The 21,487-nt window shown below is 31.6% G+C and overlaps 4 protein-coding genes across 6 annotated transcripts in view; 2 read left to right on the top strand and 2 right to left on the bottom strand.

The window, feature by feature from the left end:
• Positions 1 to 121: 121 nt before the first annotated feature.
• LOC106709201 (WD repeat-containing protein 61-like) lies at positions 122 to 2,557 on the bottom strand. Its single transcript, XM_014500921.2, has 7 exons — positions 2,459 to 2,557; positions 2,262 to 2,386; positions 1,935 to 2,098; positions 1,162 to 1,397; positions 644 to 831; positions 393 to 564; positions 122 to 228 (listed from the first exon to the last, which is right to left on the bottom strand). Exons 1-7 carry the CDS (start codon positions 2,474 to 2,476, stop codon positions 139 to 141), a joined length of 993 nt encoding a protein of 330 aa, XP_014356407.2. The 5' UTR covers positions 2,477 to 2,557; the 3' UTR covers positions 122 to 138.
• A 366-nt stretch (positions 2,558 to 2,923) lies between these two features.
• Positions 2,924 to 5,970, top strand: LOC106709191 (pre-mRNA-splicing factor RBM22). Its single transcript, XM_014500905.2, has 7 exons — positions 2,924 to 3,135; positions 3,213 to 3,266; positions 3,346 to 3,839; positions 4,100 to 4,273; positions 4,558 to 4,700; positions 5,229 to 5,341; positions 5,567 to 5,970. The coding sequence occupies exons 1-7, from the start codon at positions 3,082 to 3,084 to the stop codon at positions 5,720 to 5,722; spliced, it is 1,188 nt and encodes a 395-aa protein (XP_014356391.1). The 5' UTR covers positions 2,924 to 3,081; the 3' UTR covers positions 5,723 to 5,970.
• Positions 5,971 to 8,287: 2,317 nt separating this feature from the next.
• On the bottom strand, positions 8,288 to 13,886 carry LOC106709158 (secretory carrier-associated membrane protein 1). 3 transcript variants are annotated; one of them, XM_045682826.1, is made up of 9 exons: positions 13,681 to 13,886; positions 13,506 to 13,607; positions 12,743 to 12,868; positions 11,633 to 11,641; positions 10,253 to 10,457; positions 9,802 to 10,060; positions 9,467 to 9,584; positions 8,664 to 8,835; positions 8,288 to 8,557 (listed from the first exon to the last, which is right to left on the bottom strand). In XM_045682826.1, the coding sequence occupies exons 1-8, from the start codon at positions 13,735 to 13,737 to the stop codon at positions 8,674 to 8,676; spliced, it is 1,038 nt and encodes a 345-aa protein (XP_045538782.1). In that variant the 5' UTR covers positions 13,738 to 13,886; the 3' UTR covers positions 8,288 to 8,557; positions 8,664 to 8,673. The 3 variants fall into 3 exon arrangements, with proteins under 3 accessions (XP_045538782.1, XP_045538783.1, XP_045538784.1); XM_045682827.1 differs by lacking the exon at positions 11,633 to 11,641; XM_045682828.1 differs by lacking the exon at positions 13,681 to 13,886 and having other exon boundaries at positions 12,743 to 12,866; positions 13,501 to 13,584.
• Positions 13,887 to 14,691: 805 nt separating this feature from the next.
• Positions 14,692 to 21,487, top strand: part of LOC106709159 (furin-like protease 2) — a 193,127-nt gene continuing 186,331 nt past the window's right edge. Inside the window, exon 1 of the mRNA XM_045682868.1 lies at positions 14,692 to 14,938. The gene's annotated coding sequence lies outside the window, so the exon portion shown is untranslated. The remainder of the gene's footprint in view (positions 14,939 to 21,487) is intronic.

A 21,487-nucleotide genomic window follows, 5' to 3' on the forward strand; every position in this document is an offset into this window, starting at 1 on the left:
CTGTCGAAAAACAATCTGTAACTGATTGATCGCAATTTCCATCTTCTCACTAACAAAAATAATAAAGACTTGTTAAGAGTAGGATACATAACTAAAAAAAAAAAACAAAAGAAATTGCGTACATTTTTATTAACATTACTATAAAGGACAGTCATAAATATTTATACTTTTATCTTCTGATACAGAAACTATTTTATTGCTGTCTGCATTAAACTTTACTCCCCAAACCTGAAACAGACGAAAATATTAAGCTTGCTAATAGATTTAATTGTTACAGTAATGGTAACACAGAACAATAAAAATAAATTAACCCAGAATCTTTGTAAATTTAAAATATTATGCCTGGGTTCCAAAAAACAATATAAAAGTTGATATTTTTAATACTTTCTTACCTGATCAGTATGCTCCTTGAAAACATTTTGGCACTGCATAGTTTCTAAATCCCAAACTCTGACAGTTCTGTCTGAGCTACCAGAGACAAACCGTTTACCATCTCGAGAAAAGTCCACAGATAATACCCATGAGGCATGACCTGATAAAGTTGCCGCTAAATTAGCATGAACACTGAAATAAGTAAACAAATTAAATATAAAAGAACATTTTGATAATGAAAATCCACCGTTAATAGGAATATGTCACCTACACATCATAAATCTTCATCTGCCCATCATCGGAAGCTGTCAGTAGTAATTGTGAGTCGGGAGAGAAGCATAAGCTGCGGATAGACATTGCATGGCCTTCAAGGGTGTGCGCAAGTTTACTTTGAGCCACATCAAATATATTTATGATACCATCCAATGCTCCACTTGCAATGTATTTACCATCTGGACTCTGTTGACAATATTGTTTATATTATATAACTAGCTTTTATCCGCGACTCCGTCCGCGCGGAATAAAAAAAAATGCACACAAGATAAAAAAGTTCCTATGTCCGTCTCCTAGTTCTAAGCTACCTCCCCATCAATTTTCAGCTAAATCAGTTCGACCGATCTTGAGTTATAAATAGTGTAACTAACACGACTTTCTTTTATACATATAGATGACAAATATAACAATAAAGTTAAAATAGATTTGTTTCAAGTTGAAAATTAGTTTTTTTATGGGTAAATTTTAATTGACTTGAACAAAGGTAAACTTATTTGAAAGCATTAGTTTACTTACATAAGCCAAACTAAGTGTGAATCTTCCTCTCGTATCTAAAACTTGTTCTTGATTACCATTTTCAATATTCAATATTAAAATTTTTCCTGAATTTGTACCAGAAATAACATTTTTTCCATCGGGGGAGAAGTCTAAAGTCCATATATCTGCAGGTCCGGTTTCTAATGTTTTTAATTTTTCACCATTAACAATATCCCATAATATTAAAGATGAGTCCTGAGAACTGCTAGCTAGAGCTGGAGAATTAAATATTAAATTAATTATCTTTCATAATCTTTTAATTCAAAATTAATACAAGTTTAGTAGTGACTAGAATTTTGAGAAATTCACAATAAGATGTTTCACAAAATTATTTAAAAAATGGTGGAAAATTTTATTTATATATTTATTCTAAGTTTACATAAAATTAGACTTTTCATTATATTTCCTTATCAAAGAATATTTATACTAAACATAGTATATGCAAAGGTATTCTTCATCTATATATATAAAAGAAAGTCGTGTTAGTTACACTATTTATAACTCAAGAACGGCTGAATCGATTTGACTGAAAATTGCTGGGCAGGTAGCTTAGAACCAAGAAACGGACATAGGATAATTTTTACTCCGTTTTCTATTTTTTATTCCATGCAGACGGAGTTGTGAGTAAAAGCTAGTATTTAATAACAACACTGTTTAAAACAAAACTTTAAACGTTGTAAAATGGAGAACTTCTGGGATACAATTAGATTCATCTTAAATGGTAACAAATTTAATTAATTTAATTAACTCACTTTTACCATCAGGGCTTACGGCCACTGATATCACACCAAGTGAATGACCCTCAAGTTGGTGTTTCAATTCAAGCTTTCCATCCTCTAACTTCCACACTTTGATTAAATCATCAAGGCCTCCAGTGATAATGTAGTCATCATAGGTCACTTCAGTTCCATCCTCTCTGAAATTTTAAAAATAACCAAAGGTTTTACTTGTTAAAAATATAGAAATGATAAATTTGGCAAATAATTTAGTAAAATTTTATGATAAATATCTATTTAGGTTTTATAAAAGTAAGTCGTAAAATTTTAAAATGTTAACAAAATATAAGGTTATGTACTAACTGTGAATGTTCATTTGGTTCAGCGTTTTCTTCAGTTTCTTTTATTTTTTCATTTTTTATGCGACTCCACGCGCAACACCAGATTGAATCTTCATGAGCATTTTCTTTTTTCAATTGTAAGTAATACTAAAATGAAATTATAATGAGTTCAAGAAGTCAAGTAACACCGGGGCACAAGCTTGAAATATACAAACATACCAATGTTGTTATCGACATTACTTATAACAAAAACCTAAATTATTATTTTTAACTTAACAATTATAACATATAAAAGCGTGTATTATTTATATTACTATTACGAACTGCTTTTTTCATACACTTAAAAAATTATGATTTCAATTGACAATTAAAAGTAAAGTAGTAAAATGTCAAAATTGTCAAATGGTTAAACTGCATAAAATAGAGTACGTGGATATCGAGGTTCGCAAATAGACGCGACACAAGTTCTAGAAAATACCTTCTATGTATATCTTGATTCAACAGTAATATGGTGTATTTTTTCAATAACACAACTTGCTTAAAATAATATTAACAATACGTATTACTTTTACGTGATTTGGGTTTCAAATTTTAATTTGCACAAGACATACCTACTCTATGAAACCACAACGCAATACGCACTACGCAACAGCCAAACATTGTTTCCGTTTTATTCATCCGTCATCCGCCATCATTTCTTGGATTGTCAGTTGATATTTTATTTACATATTTCAATATTTCAATTAATCTTCTTTATTTAGTTTATGTAAAACATGCTAGCAAGATAGCATTTGCTAAAAATTTTAATACGTGTTGCAAAATAGTTTTTTTGTGCCTTCAAAATGGCTATGTCCAAATCTACAAACACTTACAATCGACAAAATTGGGAAGATTCTGTAAGTTATTATAATTCATCTTATTTTTTTTATTATATAACTTTTCTATCTGTCTTACTTACTTTTGTATGTTACAGGACTTTCCAATTTTGTGTCAGACTTGCCTTGGAGATAACCCCTATATTCGTATGGTAAGATTACTTTTACGTCATTTGAATTATTCATTCAGTATTGTTTGTTTCAACATGTGTACTATAAATTCCATTTCAGACCAAAGAAAAGTATGGAAAAGAGTGTAAAATATGTTGCCGCCCTTTTACCGTTTTCCGTTGGTGTCCCGGTTCGAGAATGCGTTTCAAGAAGACTGAAATTTGTCAAACATGCTCCAAATTGAAAAACGTTTGTCAAACATGTCTTTTAGATTTAGAATATGGTTTGCCTATCCAAGTAAGGGATGCTGCTCTTAAGATCCAAGATGACCTACCTCGTAATGAAGTGAACAAAGAGTACTATATTCAAAATCTAGACAGTCAGATGTCTAAATTTGATCCGACTCAGCCTAGTAACTCAGCATTGAAGTCTAAGGGTGCTTCAGACTTATTGTTGAGACTAGCAAGAACTGCACCATATTACAAGAGGAATAGACCGCATGTGTGCTCATTCTGGGTGAAAGGAGAATGTAGGAGAGGTGAGGAATGTCCTTACCGACATGAGAAACCAACAGATCCAGATGACCCGCTGGCTGATCAAAATATTAAGGACAGGTATGTAAACAACATTAATGAAAATAAAGGAATAGCCTATTTGTTTATTAGGAAACTGATTAGTGTCTGTATGGAAATTAATTATACAATAGTTTAGAAGTTAACCACTGACAATATTACTGTTTTTTTAAAGAGTATTAACATGTTATATTTGTTTGTGCAGTTGCTTTGAAATCAACCCTTGCTACAAAGAGGATACTATGACTGTTACTATTTAGTTTATGAAACATGTTTACTAATAAAAGATGTTTGATTTTTAGATACTATGGTGTCAATGACCCTGTAGCTGAGAAGCTGATGCGACGTGCGGCCGCAATGCCAGCACTGCCGCCACCTGAGGACAGAACTGTCACCACTTTGTACATTGGAAACTTACCTGATAATGTCACTGAAGATGAACTTAGAGGACATTTCTATCAATACGGAGAGATAAGGTGTGTTTTCAATTGTGGTTTTTTGCTGTGACACATCATACTGTAGTCTTTGTTTTGTCAAAATGTAATGAATGCCAATAATTTGAGTGACTGTAGTAGAGTTCTGTGTATTTACATTTAAGCCCTTTTTATAACACCCATTAACACTTCTCTGTAATAACGTAACTTATTTTTACGAAATTAAGTTGTAGACTTCTCAAAAATCTAGAAATAAACAAGCATTTTTTTCGCTATGCACTTTTTCCTTGTTCTTATAGCAATTAACTAATGTTATAATGTTTCAGATGTTTAACCCTAGTTCCGAGAGCTCAGTGTGCATTTGTACAGTACACAACTAGGAGTGCAGCTGAACATGCTGCTGAGAAGACATTCAATAGACTGGTTATTGGTGGAAAAAGATTGACTATCAAGTGGGGCAAGTCTCAAGGTAAAGTAAACTTTAATTCAAGACAAAATATTGAACATTAGCAAAATAGAAATAGTTGTTAACCACAAAAGCCAACAGTCAAAACAACACAACAGCCAACTGTTGAATTGTTTTGATTCATTATTATTCCGTGGCTAGATTGATTAATTAAAAAGAATCAATAAGTCCAACTGACTACCTTTATAACACTCAGGAAATAAGAAACCAAAATAAGTGAGTCATTGGTTCCGATGGACGACCTCCATGAGTTATAAACTTGAGTTAGAGAAAATCTCTAAAAGCGAGTAAAATATTGTAATCTCTCGCTTATTCAGGTTCAATTGTCCCTTAAATCTCACCAATATTATAAATGCGAAAGTTTGTTGCAACATACGTCCAGAATTGGTGAACAGATCTCGCTGAAATTTGGCATAGATCTGAAATGTAATGTCTGGAAGAAATAGGCTACTATTTTTGTTTTTTTAACTCTGCGTGAATGGCGTCGCGTTCGACAGCTTATCAACAAATATTGGCATTGTTGTATTGTAGGTCGTCAAGGTGTGAATGAGAAGAGTGATATGCCAGCGTTGGAGCCTGTGCCGGGGCTGCCGGGAGCATTGCCTCCACCACCGCCTGCCTTCCTGCATCCCTTCCCACCACAGGTATGTCAATATCCACCCCATAGTCATCATAAAGCACCTAACAGTGACCCGGTTATGATTTGATAAGTGGACAAGTTTTTTTATATTGATTAATTTTTATAACTTCACTTGATGTCAATATTTTATATGTCTTAAGAGATTACAGAACGTATGGTCTAATTATTTATTTTTCGACTCATTTGATCCAGCTGTCTGGGAACTAATAAATAATGTAATTTTTCCCAGATGCCTCCACCCCCGAACCGACCCAACGACTTCTTCAACCTGCAGCACTACGCAGGGCCAGGCTGGGGCTGGGCACCGCCTCCAGGCCTGCACTACCCCAGTCAGGATCCCGCACGTCTCGGTGCGCATGCGCATGCCAACGCTCCACAAACATAGGACTCACAAAGCAACATCTGTTCCAGCGAATTGTTACTTAAAAACATATAACTCTTTTTGTTCAATTGGTCGACATCTGCATTTATCCATATATTTTACAGATGGTAGCATTTCACCTACTCTATGTGAGGTGTTGCTATCGCGGTTGGTTCTTTCAGAATATAATATAAAACCTACATAAACATAGAACATGACAATAATAACAGCTATAGTACAAATAAGATCTTTTGACATTTTTTGACGTTGTTTGGGGAATAGTCAGATTTCAAAGTTTGACTTTAGCTCCAACTTCCATCTCTAAAGTTTTAAATGATGTCTCCGGTGACTTACTAATTTGACCAAATGCAGATAACTTCTTTTCAAATCAATGCAGATTAAAAATCGTAAATTTTACTGGCCAAATAATTAAATTGTAATGATTTATGGAAATTGCCATTTATTTTCATTAAATGAATTTGTTTCAAAAACGTGCTACCATTATGTTTATTCTTATCAAATTTAGTACATATACAAATGTACACAAATGTTTTTAATTAAGAGCATAGATTTAAGTTTCATGTAACATAAGTACTTTTCAATAAAAAACTTAAATCACCTTGACCTTTTAATTAAAAGTTCTTTGACCTTGAATAAACCAGTTGGAAAAAAAATAAAACAAAATAAGTTTCGGAAACTATATTTAATATTAATCATAAGTATAACATGACTTAATCGTTACAAAACAGTTAAACACATTAGATATATCTAATTCCCTTCACTTACCATTTATCTGGGTAAGGACGGTCTGATAATAATTTACATTATACTAGGCCCAGATATATATATGAATATGCGATAGTTTAGTGCTCGCCTGTTACGAGGTTTACGTAATATATGTAGTATATTTTTTATAGCAAGGTTTATTGTTCCTTTACTCCAGTGGTTCTCAACCTTTTTATAGTGAAGTCAGTTCCATTAGCGAAATTCCTTAAAACATTTTTGCCTTCCAATTAATTCGGCAGTGCAAACAACACTCTAAATCGATTACATAATTCGAGATGATGATTATTTGCTTTAAACTAGCAAAATCGTTGATTTTAATAAATAAATTTGTAAACAAAATATAAAAAAAGGTTGAGAACCACTGATATAATTAAAAGAGTCCAGTGACTAGTGAATTGATAATTTTTCTTTATATCTTACACTATTTTATACAAGTTTACGAACGCAACTTTGAAGTCTTGTGCATCTAATCGTTATACAAGGCAAGGACAAGAATACATAACTAACAAATATAAAATTAAGTAAATAGCCTAAATATATGAAGCAATAGAACACACACTACTTACAGAATTATTCAAATACGCGCCAAGATCGAATAAGGTACAGTTTTATTGAAGATATTAACCGTGTGTTATAATTGTTGAAACACTGACATCAAAATATCTCAGGAAAAACAGAGACAACGATATTCAGTGGAAACATATTAATGTTGCCATTTTGGAATGTTTAAAACAAATTTATATAAAGTCGAACTAGGATAAGTGAGAGTCCAAGAGATTACGATATTGTTCTCGCTTCAAGAGGTTTCTAACACGAGTTTCTCGCTTCAAGATGTTTCTCTCTAACACGAGTTTCTTGCTTATGAAAGTCGTCCATAAGGAACGGACAATGACTCGCATAGATATTTCTCGCTTATGCAGTCTATGCACTTGTACGGCATTTCAATATTTTTGACGACAGACTTTGAAGTGCGCAGAGTTTTCCCCCACTACACCTAACTGGGCAATGGTCTGCGCAGCGATTTCTACGATATTCTGAGATGACATGCTTCAAAAATACGATATCAGAGTGCAGATGATTTTTTTAATATTCAATTATAACATTAAATGTATTTTATAAATTCGATATTTAAGAAAAATACTTGTCCTTACTATAGACTTCAATATGAATAAATCGTGTTGTTTTTTTTAAAATTACTTTTGACAAGGGTCAGAAAAAGATTAGCTATGAAGAATTAAATTTAAAGCATTTGAAGTAAGCTCGTTTAAAAACAACTATTTTTAACTAGCAAATAACTAATATTTAGGTTAAATATTGCGCAAAATATATTTAATAAAGTTTCGAAATAAAATAATCTCGAAATTTTAAGAATTTTTCCAAAGAAATTTATTTTTCAGTTTAATTACTTACTATTAATGATTTTAATAAATTAATTTATCATGTTAAAATAAAGAATAGAACACAGCCACACGCCATTTTGGCTGTCAAAAAATAAAACCTATTTATATTTTTTTAAATCATTTCTATTAAAAAAAAATTAAAATTAAAAAACGTCTTGAAATGGAAATGCTACATAATTCAAACATAATGTAATAACTACAAGGAAAGAGCAAACAATTAACATCAAATTTACAACGTATTTTTTTAAATCCCATTTCATTAAAATACTGTTTCAAAAATGAATGTATCGGTCAATGACCTTGACCTGTCAAAACTCGCTTCAAAAATTTTTTTTTCTTTTTCTTGGCAAATAAATATTTTTAGCCGACTTCAAAAAGAAGGTTATCAATTAGACTATATTTTTTATTTGTGTTATAATGATTCTTTTATGTTATATATTTAAGAACTGTGACGTCACAATATGGAGGTTCGTACACTTTGAAATACATCACATCAATTCAGTTTAAACAAGTACATAGTTGTTAAATATTAAATACTACAATGAAATAATTGTTAAATGTGATTAAAATAAGAAAGAGCACTTCATTAAGATAAATATGAATCTCTATACATTATATTATTAACGTTATGTACTTTTCAAAAGTGATAAATGCTGTTAAAGTCCAATTGTATCTGCGAATAAAAAAAAACACATTAAACTACTATTTCGGAGAAAAAAAAGATTTTAAGCCATAATTTTTTTTTACATTCTAGTTTTTTTTTTTCAATGTAATCTCACCTCGTAATGTTCAGTATCTGTTAGAATTGGCGTTGGCGATCTGCGCATTGACTGCTGCAGCTGCAGCACTGGATGCTGCAGTCTGCACGTGCTGGTTGCGGAAGATCTCCGTAGTGAACTCCGCCTGTGCTTTAGCGAGAGACGCACCAGTAGATCTGTAGATACGATGTACCTGTACGAAGAAAGTAAATATTAATAACATGTAATAATTAAACTAAGTTATAATCGATCCGAAGTTTTTTTTTTAATTTGATTATGTAGAAAAATGGTTAAATCACCACCTAATGGATAACAGATGAGATTTCTTGCATTGCTATTGTGATTATTATGAGTTAAATTGAATGTAATTGTATTAAAAGAAGCATCGGTGGCTCAGAGGTTAAGAACTTGACTGATCTGCAGGTCTTGGATTTGAATCCCGCCATGTATCAACGTGTTTTTCGATTTACATATGTACATTTATCCGACATTCTTACGATGAAGGAAAACATCGTGTACATATCTGAGAAGAAATTCTATGATATGTGTGAAGTCAACCCGTACTAGGCCAGTGTGGTTGACTATGGTCTAGTCACCCCTAACTTAGGGTAGACTTCGAGCCCCTCAGTGGGGATGTATAGTGAACTGATGATGTATTAAAATACTTTCTTGACCCTAGGTAAAGAGTGGACTAATGGTAACCTAGATTTGTGTACCTTGACTTTCCGGGTATAAGTGACCCCTTAAGAGGTCGCTAAGTAATTTACAATCTAGGGGGTCACATTATAATAAAAGTTAAAAACACTAATAAAGTTATTAATTACCTTTGCCATAAGCATGACGTCAGCAACTACCGAGGTGATGAAGCCGATGGTGACGAGCAAGGTGATGATGCCTACGCCCACATTCACCTCGAACGCAGATATACTAGTGATGAGTCCACTGAAATATAATAAAAGGGAAATTTTTGAAGTTACTTTATCACTTAAAGTAATTCTATCTGTAAAAAACACATTTCAAGTAACAAGTGATTCTAAAAATGGTTTTGATTTTAATTTTTCGAAAAAAACACATGTTTTTTTTAAATTACACTCTTATTCTATAGGTTTATTACACTTGCTATATTTCATATTCTTTTAATACACAAAAAACAACTCACCACGAGCCTCCACCGCTGAATCCAATCGACTGCACCGTCGTTATAATAATTTGGAACAGGAATATAAAGAAGAAGACCATAAAATTGAAAGAGGAGTCGCTTCTAAACGCCTTGTATATAGGTCGGTACCAGCAGATGAAGCTGAATGGAGTCAGCAGCACGAAGTAGAGGATGGACAGGCCAAATATCGTAAAACCTTGACCGGCTATCATCAATGACATTGCTCCGATAATGTTCAGAGCCAACACCAACGCATGGACTGGAAACAAGAGTGATTTTTTTTAATAGATAGGTTTGAATTCATATTAAGAGTAAAGGGAAAGCTTTTTAAATTGAATTAATGAAAAATAAAATATAGAATTAATAAGTCTTTTAGTTTACTTTAATCATTAAAAACCTCACAAACGCTAAATAAAAATAACATTAGCTCTGTTATAAAAAATTTACTTACACATCCATAAATGGTATAAATGACGAACAATCCTCTGGAACTCTAGAGGTATGTCAACGTTGATGTCTTGATAAAAGCAAGGCTGGACGGGACAGAAGGCGGGCAAAGGCGGCCAATTGTTCCTCCTACCAGCGGAACCTGCGCGGAGTTCAGCCTCCCGTCTAGCAAGTTCCTCCGCTTTCCGTTCCAGTTCCTCTTGCCTCCGCTGCAATTCGAGTTCCCTTACACTTTCTTCATATAAATTAACATGTTTCGGAAGTTCCTTTTTGTTTATATTAACTTGATTCGATACAGGAATATGTGTAGACATTGTTGAGTGTATGTTTGAAATAGACTGGTAATATGAAGATTTGCCATTCGTAGGACATTAGAGGTCAAACCTACGCGTTGGTAATTTTATAATTAAACTTCATGACTAAATTGTGCCATTGGCTTTATTTGCTTTAGAATGAAGTATTCCATATTATTATGTATTACAATTCAAAAGTGTGTTCAAGTGAATTGCGGTATGATATATATAAAAGCTGATTAGTTTGTTAGCATTCAGTATGCTCCGAAAATACTGAACGGATTTAAAAAAATCTTTACTATAAAATAAAAAAACCCAACAATAATCTTGATGATAATACTTTCTACAATTTAGTCACTATCAGAAAAACAAAGCAATGACTGTACATTGTACTTTATCTATAAACTAAATTGATAACATATACTTTCCAAGTAAACAAGATAGCTTATGTATTTACTTTTTGCAAACCAATATTACATTGTTTTTAATCTCAAATTTAATGATTTTAAATTAAATAAAAACAAACAAACAAGGATTAGCGGGAAATCTCTATAAGCTGTATGTTAGTATGGTCCCGATGGACTTTCTTCATGAGCGAGAAACTCAGGTTAGAAAAACTTTTATCAGCGAGAAAAATATTGCAGTACCTTGGGTTCTCGCTTATAAAGGCTGACTTTTTAAAGTTAGAATATCCGTAATCCAACTCTATCGAGTACAAACCGCAAAATGTGTATACATTTTGAAACAATAATAAAATTGATAAGCTTCATAACTAAATATGTGTTTCAAAAAGTTTGAGTTTTATCAACTTCCTGTTTGTACAATAATTTAAATCGTTAGCATTTGACAAATTGGTCATTTAAAAACAATTAACTACAAATGGTTGATTCTAAAAATCCAACGTATAAAAAAAATAAAGCAATTTTATGTGATTAAAGTTACAACAAGCAAATATCAAAACTACAGTTATTCTATATAATCTGTGAAGTGCCCAAAAGTTATTACGAAACTATGGCATTGATGGACTGGACTGATTATAATAAAAATAATCAAATAATTGATATATGAACAGAAATAGGTGAGACGTTTACCTTTAACTCCTTTTGTGCAGGTTGTTCGAGAAAAGCAAAAAGTGAATTAATTTACATGCATTTTAACAGTTGACTGTTATATACATCACAAACCTGGCTTGTCATTCTTAATATTTTATGTTAAATAATATTGTGAAGAGCGTCAGTGGCTCAGGGGTAAAACACTTGACTTGCAATCTGCAGGTCCTGGGTTCCAATCCCGCCATGTATCAATGTGTTTATTGATTTTCATATGTACATTTATCCGACGTTCTTACGGTGAAGGAAAACATAGTGATGCAACCTGCATATATGTGAGAAGAAATTCAAAGATATGTGTGAAGTCAACCTGCACTGAGCCAGCGTGGTTGACTATGGCCTAGTCACCCCTAACTTGGGGTAGGCTCCGAGCCCATCAGTGGGAATGTATAGTGAGCTGATGATGAATATTATGAAATGTTCTGGATACATAATGTGGTAGTTGTCACAACATACTATATTGCATAGTTCTACATTTTGAAGATTTTATGAGATTACAAAATCAATTAAATGGCAAAGTAATTTAGTCAATATTATTAGATAGATGGATGGATGGATGTTTGAAGGTATCTCCAGAACAGCTAAACGGACCTCAATGAATTGGTATAGATGTAGAACTAGAAAAGTCTGTAAGAACACATAGGCTACTAATTATTTTTTTTTAATTGAAAGCTACCTATTACCATGTAAATATTATTGATGGACAAGCCAGCCTTGCCTACAGTAACACTACATTGTATTTCACTGTCTCACTATGATTAGATTTGAAACAATTATGGAGTATAAATAAATTAATGCAGACTGTTTACATTAATTTAATGTTGTGTATATTGTAAAGTTTTAATTGAAAACATTTCTAAAATATGTAATCTGAATCATATTCCCAACTAAACATCACTGACAATATGTAATATTACTAGTTTTGTTTACTCAAACTTTTTAAATAAAATTATTTATGCTTTAGTATCAAATTGAAACAAAGTCAAAAAGAAAATATATAATATACATATTGTTTAATATATGTTGCTAAGTTCATATGTGCCTTTGGTAAATTTACAGTATTTTTTTAGTTTAAACACAGAGTTTACTCACTTGAAAGTCAGCAGTAGTGAAATTCTGTGGTGGAGCTTGTGATTGCTGTGGTTGTGCCGGTCGTGTGTACTGGCCAGCGGGTGGTGACACAGCCTGCATTATTGCAGGCTGTGTGGGCTGTTGTACCTTGAAATTAAAAAAAACTTACTTTTTTCTTTTATTTATAGTGGTTATAAGTAGTTTTTCAATGAAGTCACCAACTTCAAAGTTGAATTCAAAACTAAATGTAAAAATTATTAAAAAAATAATTTACATCAGCTATTTAGCTGATGTCAATCTAGATAGATTCTAGTATGGTTTAAAAGGTAGGTACACTAGAGAAGGATAATTTTGATCAGTACAGGATTAAGGTCATCATTTGATATTTTTCTTTTAAAAACTCTATTAACTATTCATATTCTAATTAATTACCTATAAACAAGATATAAAAGTAATTATCTAAATTCAATTAACCGAAACATTGTCCCTAACATAGGGAGATAAGAATTTCAAGATAAGAGTAACAGTTATTGTATACATAAAACATTGTTCAAGTAAATATGAATAACCTTCTTTTATAATTATTTTTTTAGTCAAAATAGGATGGATAGCATAGCATTTTCCATTAGATAAATCCACTCAACATTGTACAAATGGTAAATATTATAAAATTCAAAAGGTTTCTTTAGAATGAGTAAAACGTATTTTTACTTTCAAAATACGATCCCTAATATGGATTAATATCATACTTCATTAGATTTATCATGACTAATAAGTGGTATACCGTAGCCTGATTTGCATTTTGTTGTCCGTCAAAGGGGTTGTAGTCGTCCAAGCCACGGGTCGCATTTGTTGTACTTCTTGCCACTTGCTGCACCGATGGATCCTAAAAATACATAAAATATAAGACAAATATTGATAATGATAACAAATTACAATTCAATCGAAATACCACTTACAGAAAACGGATTGTCTATGGTGGGATCACTAAAGGGATTATCTTCGAATTGCGGCATTGGTTGCGATTTTAATACGCCACTTTAGCAAAATAAATATTATGTAGCACAATGGAAATATTTGTGTCTATATTTCAACACAAAACGCAATAAATTTAAGATCCCGACACAATAACTGACAGATTGCGCTGACGATGGTGACGAAAAATGACAGAATGACATTTTAAAAGTGTTGCTAGTAAATAAGTAAATCATAGTGTATTTACAGTGTACGTGAAACAAGTTTGATAATAACGATATTTTATAGTACTATTCCTTACTTTTTCAGTGCAGTAATTTTTTATAAAAAAATTAATAATAAATAAACTTGTACCTTAAATGTGTTCCCTTTGGTTTATCTTGGTAATCAATTAACTTAAAAGGCAAGAAACTTAACGTTAGCATGGTTTGATTTTTTATTAAATGCAAAGATTTTGGGCTTAAATATATGTATATAGATAGAAAAGGAAGATAAATATTTTCTTGTGTAGTCATTTGTCTATACAAGGGAAATAGGCTCTTCAGCGGAAATTCATAATACTCATGAATATCATAAAAGTTCAGAAAACAAATTAATTTTTTTGTTGTATTAGTAGTAATTAGTAAAAGTCTTCAATAGTCAGAATACACCTATACAATATCATTTGGGAATCTTAAACATAATCTTCTTAAAATTAAATATCAAAAACAAACAATGCGATAAATTTTAACTTACTTTTTTATTAAGTTTAAGTGGGAGCAAGTCTAGACATTACTATTTTACTACTAAAAACTTTAGTTCGATGGAAACTTGACATTTATTACGTAATTCATAGTTAATTGTTTGTATAAGTTAATAAATATGAGATTAGAAGTTAAATCACATCAAGTTGTTTTATAATTTATTCAAAACACTTAATTCTGTATGTTGGTACTCTGAAAGCGAAAGTGGTTTTACAGTTGGCAGCTACATTTGTCAGTTTAGTGTACGGTTCTGTCAAAGTAGGCAGCTGTTTACGTTTTGTATCGTTATTTTGCGATCGTTTTGCACAACTTTTGTTATACTGTATTGTTTTTATTTTAACACTTTTGCTTCTACGATATCGGTGAATTATATGTGTATTTTTTTTGTTAATTTCTTTAAACCATGTCAGATGTCAAGAGGTGAATAAGTAGTGTGTTTGTGTCTAACGTGTGAGTGACAGTTTTTATATTGTTTGGGATTCGTGTGATAAACATATCGGTGAGTATTTCCTTTTTTTACTCTAGTTGGTTTTACAAAAACACGTTAAATGTTGAAAAGAAATTGAAACATTGTCTCAATATTTTTGATTTAGGTAGTTAGTGTCGATAGATAGAACGTAAATATTTGTAAGCTTGAGATTTTGGGGGCTGTGGAATTAAGGAAATAAATTAGACGTGGCGCGTTTGAATGGTGTTAGCGATTGGTTACGGGTATTTGGCGCTGGCAGCAGCGTGCGCGCCGGATCCTTACGCGCATGCCTACAGCTAGCGAAAGTTGTTTGTTCTTGAAACCGAGGAAGTACCGCCTGGGCAACAAAATACTAGTGTTACAACACTGCTGCCTACTTGTTTTTTATTTCTATAGAGAACATTGCCCTCTAGTAGCCAAGAAAATATTAGTATTGTTATATAGGATAAAGAAGACATTTTTGAACATAATTTTCCTACTTTAAGTTTTTCAGTCTTCAGCAAGCATTAATATGCAAATACAATATTAACAATTACTTGTCGATGCCTGTATATCCATATTCATTCTTAAAGTAATTAAAAACAACAACTACTCACCAGAGCTGTGAATGAAATCTTATGTAAACAATGGACACAAACAATAGCTGATTTTTGTTTATTGTTTCTCTAAGTAGCATATGATTAGCTGTTGTGTTTGAAATACCATATCTTAGGGTCATGAATGAATTATTAGTAATTACTATTTTTTTATACTATATTTTCTTATATCCATGATTTTATTACTAGAAATTTATATCATTACTTTGTTATCAATTTTTACCAAATCTACATAAATTATAAATTATGCTTTATAAATTCTTATTACTTATAATAAAATATTAATGACATTGGTCATTAAATTTAAGTGCTCCTATGTCTATTAGTGAATTTTATTATATTATAGAGCTGTTATAGTGCTATTAAAACTTTCTGGAAGTTTGTAATTTTGCAAAAGACTTCACAAAACATATGATCAAGTATTGAAGTGACCTAAAAGAATATGGGTGTGGGATGCAAACTTGCTAATACTTTTTTCACCCACAGTTGGTTAACCATGTGCTCACTGGCACATACATATCCACATAGGTAACCACTAGAAACTGCTTTTTATTATATAATTCTACAATTAATTAAGCATCTTTTAATAATTTATTACAAACTAGCTGTCGTCGGCAACTCCATTTTCTCGGAATTGATAAACTTAATAAGAAGCATATGTACTCTTTCAGACTACATCTATGTCAAATTTCATCAAGGTCCGTCAAGCCGTTCTGTAGATACCTCCTAATAAACATCCATCTGATTTATAATATTAGTAAGATTTGGTTCATATAATTGATGAGAAAGAATTATAAATAAAAATAACATTAATTTTGCTTAGTGATTTGCAAATAGTTTTGCAATACTTACCAGATTGGTCATAATATTACAACACATGTGGTTTTATAATAATAGATATTGTAACAAATAATAATTTGATACTTATATTTGATATGCTTTACAGTTTTGCCACACATTTGTCAAAGAGAATATTGAGGTCATTGAGAAATAATACATTGTCTCACTCACTTTCACTTTACTCACCTTGTATAATATTGTTTTAATAAATTTTTGCGATTGCAAATTTTTTTTTACTGAATATTTTTTTGAATGGAATCTCTTATATTTTAGTAAGAAATATTCTCTTAGCCGTTTTTTTATTTTTAACTAGCTTTTATCCGCGACTCCGTACGCGCGGAATAAAAAATAGAAAACGGGGTAAAAATTATCCTATGTCCGTTTCCTAATTCTAAGCTACCTGTCCACCAATTTTCATTCAAATCGATTCAGCCATTCTTGAGTTATAAATAGTGAAACTAACATGACTTTCTTTTATATATATAGATTAGCATTCAAAATTGATTTTCCATTTTCCTAATAGCTTAAATAATAATAAAGTAACACACCTGTTACTCAAAAGGGTAGGCAGAATTTTTAAAAATAAAATATTATACATATTATACATGAATAACGGAGGACCCTTAAGCATAAATCTCTTGTTTCTTGAAGGACTATTTACTGACATAGGAGGGTAATGTTTTTTGCATATGTGGTTTTGTATATGTAAATGATGAGTGACATATTATTTCATTCATATTTTCTCCCAAGTGTTTTAGGCTAAAATGCAGTAGAATGAATTCAATGTACAAACAGCTAGTTGCAGTAATTGATTTGTTTTTATGTGATGGTATGGCTTTTTTCTAAAAGCAATAAAGTATCAAGACTGTTAGATTTTCTTTCACATAACTGTACCAAATGTGATGGGAATAGTTTTGAAGTCATGACATTGTAGCATTGATCTAATATCAATGGTTGATACAAAAAAAGTTTACATTGGCAATTATAAGACAAAGGTAATTGTTTTAGTTCTTATAGTAAAGTATTTAACTACTCTTCTATTGGTTCCCAGCCTGCTTTGATATTCATTTGAATAATTGAACAATGGTTCGGCTATGAAAACTTCCTTGCTTACTTCCTTTAGTATTAAGATTGATAATATGAGTTATCCTTCTATATGATTAAATAACTATGACAACTTTCAGCGAGTATAACTAATATGGTATTTTATAAATACAGAGAGTATTTATTTTCTAGAAATTTCTTTGAAATGTTATTTTACATGCTGTATTATAGCTCTCAGAGTAATAGTTTGCTGGACAATGTTTGATGATAAAGTGCGCTACAGATTTTAAGTTTCAACTGAACAGACAAATTAGTTAAAACTATGTGTAGTTGTGTTTATAGTTGATTATAATGTATATGCAATGTTGGTATATTTAATTTATTTTTTAAAAATGTAATATTCAAGAAATGATATGAATAACCTTGCCTATAATATTTTACAGTTGTTTTATTTTTTATGTTTATAAGGTCATATAATAAGGAAAAATATTAAATTTGTTAGAGATAAGAACAAAAATAACAATCCAGTTTATCCTTAATTTTATTTGTGGCCATATAAAAAAAAACTTTATGTTCTGTCATATTTTGTACATTAATATAATTTTAAATGTCTAAAAGTGTTATTCCAAAATTTGCCATTTAAAAGCAGCTTTTACTCACTGATGATGAATAACCGTTAAAGTAATGCATTGGGTTAAATTGAAATTTATTTCAGCATTGAATGAGTAGTTAATGAATGATTAGTCAGCGTCATCATTTGGGGCAATGTGAATTTTAGATTTGTGGATTTGGGCGTGAATTAAAGGCCAGTACGCCGTGAGCCTGCACTTTGAAAGCTAAATCATGCTAAGCTGGAATTAGTTGATGAAATATGCAATGATTAAGTACTAGTTGTTTGTGACATTACTTCTGGATAATGTACAGTTGATATCAGTTGAAATTTGAGATTATTTACACATTTTATTGGTTCACAATGTCTTTTATTGTATAATTATTTTATTTTTTTTATTTTCATTTTGTTTAAGTTAGTGTTAAATTGTTTAAACATGTCTGTTTTTAATAAATTAATGATTGAATTATCAGCTTTATAAATGTAAGATTGTTTAGATTGGTTTGTTATAATTTCTCATTTCTATTGATTTTGTGTATAAATTCTAGTTGGTAGAATAATATATAAATTTATATGAGATTTTTTCTATTATAAAAACAGCTTAATATTATTTATAATATGATATGATAGTAAAATTTAATTAATATTTATAATCTGTTCAGAATTTATTGCCTAAAGGATTCATATAAGTTTTAGATTGAGTGTGAAAATTCGTTTTGTAGAAGGTTTATTATCAATTCGCAAAAAATTATATCCAAGTCTAAATAAAATCAATGTCCCATTGGTTTCCTATAGATTAATAATTCTAGTATGAGCTGCTATTTGCCGCAGGTGATTTAATGTGGGTCAAAATAAAATATTTTTTTATGGAGTTTAGACTTACATTATAAGTAAAACTTCTAAATGCCTACCGCTTTTCTACGTTAACAATGTCCAATTAACATTATTAGGAGAGGACTCATATAAAATGTACTGCTTTTTGTTGAACCTTACATTATTAACGATGAAAAAAGTCCGACCTATGTAATAATTAACGTATTCCATTGTCGCCCTTAATTAGAGCGGCTCGCATTTATTCTATTGTCTCCGTTGTGTATGTGCCTGTGAGAGTAGGGGGGTAGTGGGGGGTCGCTTTGTTCGTGACCCATTAATGTTATATTGTGGGAGATGACGTCTCGATTTGGTAACGAAATTACGTAGTCTGAATGTTGCTTAATTTACGCATGTGTGATAACTGATTTCGCTGATATTGACGTGTTTCAAGAAAAAATATTTTGTTTTGTAATTATCTCGATGTAGTGTTCAACAGCCAATGTAATTTTCTTAATCGACGTCTTCACCACACGGCAAGATCTAGACCTTTCGTTGAGTCGAACTAGGGTATAAATTTTAACTTAATGTGTGGTGGGCAGGTAGCTTAGAACCAGGAAACGGACATAGGATAATTTTTACCCCGTTTTCTATTTTTTATTCCGCGCGGACGGAGTCGCTGGTAAAAGCTAGTTAACGATAAATAAACGATATCCTAGTTTAAACATGTAATTGTCTGGAAATTACTTACAAAGTATATTTAAATTAGTTATTTCCTATGGGAAAACCGTTGATCTCATATGTAATTTTATCTGGGTTTTGCTGAAACATAATCAATTTTTTTATTGTTGAATATATTTTTATGTTCTACATATTCCAATATATTAGTGTATATATGAATTATTAGTTCGTCCCATGATATCACTATGATAAATTTGTTCCCTTTGACAAGCGACAACTTCGTTTAGAATTTAGATTCGCTGGATGAATGAATTGTTATCAAATATTGTAAATACGTAGCGTAGTTTAAGGTTATTAGTAGTAATAGAACATAGCCTCATACCTAGTCTTTTTATCTTGTAATTATTTGTATTATTTGTAAAAAAACTACGCAAAGAACAATCAAGCGGCCACTTGGTAGCGAAGTGATCGCCCATAGATTGACTAGTTCTCAAATGAAAGTGTAATAAAGTTTAAGTCGTACTTATAGTGATTGTTAGTTGTTAAGGTCATTTTAAAATTTGCATTACGTGCAGGGCCGGCGCAAGGGTAGGGCGCGATTTGGGGACTGCACAGGGGAATGAATATGTTCACAAACTAAACAGTCTCATGTAACCCTGTTAACCCCTCCGCCCCTGGAAATAGTAAAAAAAAAGGGGGCGCTGTAGAAATCATGACCAGGGCGCTTGTAAAGCTAAACCGTTACTGATTACGTGATAAAGCACAGCTATATGCGGGCAGAATGTGAGAAGTGGCGTTGTGAACGCTCCACCGCACACGTATAGCTCAACTTTGCCGATAAAACTCCACACACCGTCATTCCGATGCGGGAATGTATCTCGTGTTAAATGACCTAAAACAGGTTAGCTTCCTTGTAAGGGTGTTCACATATTACCTCGCTTTGATATCTAAAGACAATATTTGAAGAAAAATGTGTTTAGTGTGAAATAAAAGACCGCATAGTGTGCAAGGCTGTGGAAGGTCTACTCGTATATCTTACAGTGGATTGACACAAGTTGATGATGATTTGTAAATTGTCCTTTATCATTAGTGTTTTGACTTGCACTGATTTTTAACTTAATATGGCCTTGAAATATTTTAATTGTATGGGCTAACTTTTGGTCTGTCATTGTAAAGTTAAACATGCTATAGATCTTCAGTTTTAACTGTACAATCCAATTCACTTAGAACGTTTGCAGACAATAGTTGAATTGTCAGTTAAACTGTACAATTCTCAGTTTTGCCTACACACCTTTACTTTTATGACTATTAAGGATTATTAAATACTAGCTGTCGCTCGCGACTCCGTCCTCGCGGAATTAAAAATAAAATTAATAAGGAGCCTATGTGTTCTTCCCCTCTACATTCGACACCTGTGCCAAATTTCATCAGGATCCGTTTAGCCGTTCCGGAGATACCTTCAAACAAACATCCATCCATCTAAACATTCGTATTTATAATATTAAGTGAGATAAACAATAAACCATTGTTAGATCACGTTGGTGAAATATGATCCCGGAAGTATTCCTTATCGAATACCACAATGTTAATCATATTAAAGGAAAAAATAAGCACTTTATAAATAAATTAAACACAAAAAATATCACTGTATTAATTCGCTTTATTTTATATTTAATTTATCATCACCTTTATTATAAGTATTTTGTAACAAAGTCAATGAACATGTCTGGCATGAGTGAACTTGGATCAATGTTTTGTGTAACGGACATGTCACGTCATTGTGACATAAAACTTTGCAAAAGCTTTACTTAGGATATACATGTCATGAATATGACTTGTCGGAAAGTTTGGGTCTTCGAGTGTAATGTGACTTTTGGATCGATTCATGAGTTTACTTTCGTAACGATATATGATAACTGTAATGCTTGGCTCATTGGCTGGATGCCAGCTTTGTGATCGATTGATTGAATTTATGAAAGAAAATGGACTAGGTTTTTT

Source organism: Papilio machaon, chromosome 20, assembly GCF_912999745.1.
Source record: "Papilio machaon chromosome 20, ilPapMach1.1, whole genome shotgun sequence".
Lineage (NCBI taxonomy): Eukaryota > Metazoa > Arthropoda > Insecta > Lepidoptera > Papilionidae > Papilio > Papilio machaon.

Bases quoted from the DNA above. Each gene is read 5' to 3' on its own strand.
- LOC106709191 (XM_014500905.2), top strand. From the start codon at position 3,082: ATGGCTATGTCCAAATCTACAAACACTTACAATCGACAAAATTGGGAA. The intron at 3,136-3,212 runs GTAAGTTATTAT...TGTATGTTACAG, and splicing joins GACAAAATTGGGAAGATTCT to GACTTTCCAATTTTGTGTCA. The intron at 3,267-3,345 runs GTAAGATTACTT...ATTCCATTTCAG, and splicing joins ATAACCCCTATATTCGTATG to ACCAAAGAAAAGTATGGAAA.
- LOC106709158 (XM_045682826.1), bottom strand. From the start codon at position 13,737: ATGCCGCAATTCGAAGATAATCCCTTTAGTGATCCCACCATAGACAAT. The intron at 9,585-9,801 runs GTGAGTTGTTTT...ATTATATTTCAG, and splicing joins TTCAGCGGTGGAGGCTCGTG to TGGACTCATCACTAGTATAT. The intron at 8,836-9,466 runs GTAATTAATAAC...TTCTTCGTACAG, and splicing joins ACGTCATGCTTATGGCAAAG to GTACATCGTATCTACAGATC.
- LOC106709201 (XM_014500921.2), bottom strand. The intron at 2,099-2,261 runs GTTAGTACATAA...TTAAAATTTCAG, and splicing joins GAACCAAATGAACATTCACA to AGAGGATGGAACTGAAGTGA. The intron at 832-1,161 runs GTAAGTAAACTA...TATTGTCAACAG, and splicing joins TCACACTTAGTTTGGCTTAT to AGTCCAGATGGTAAATACAT.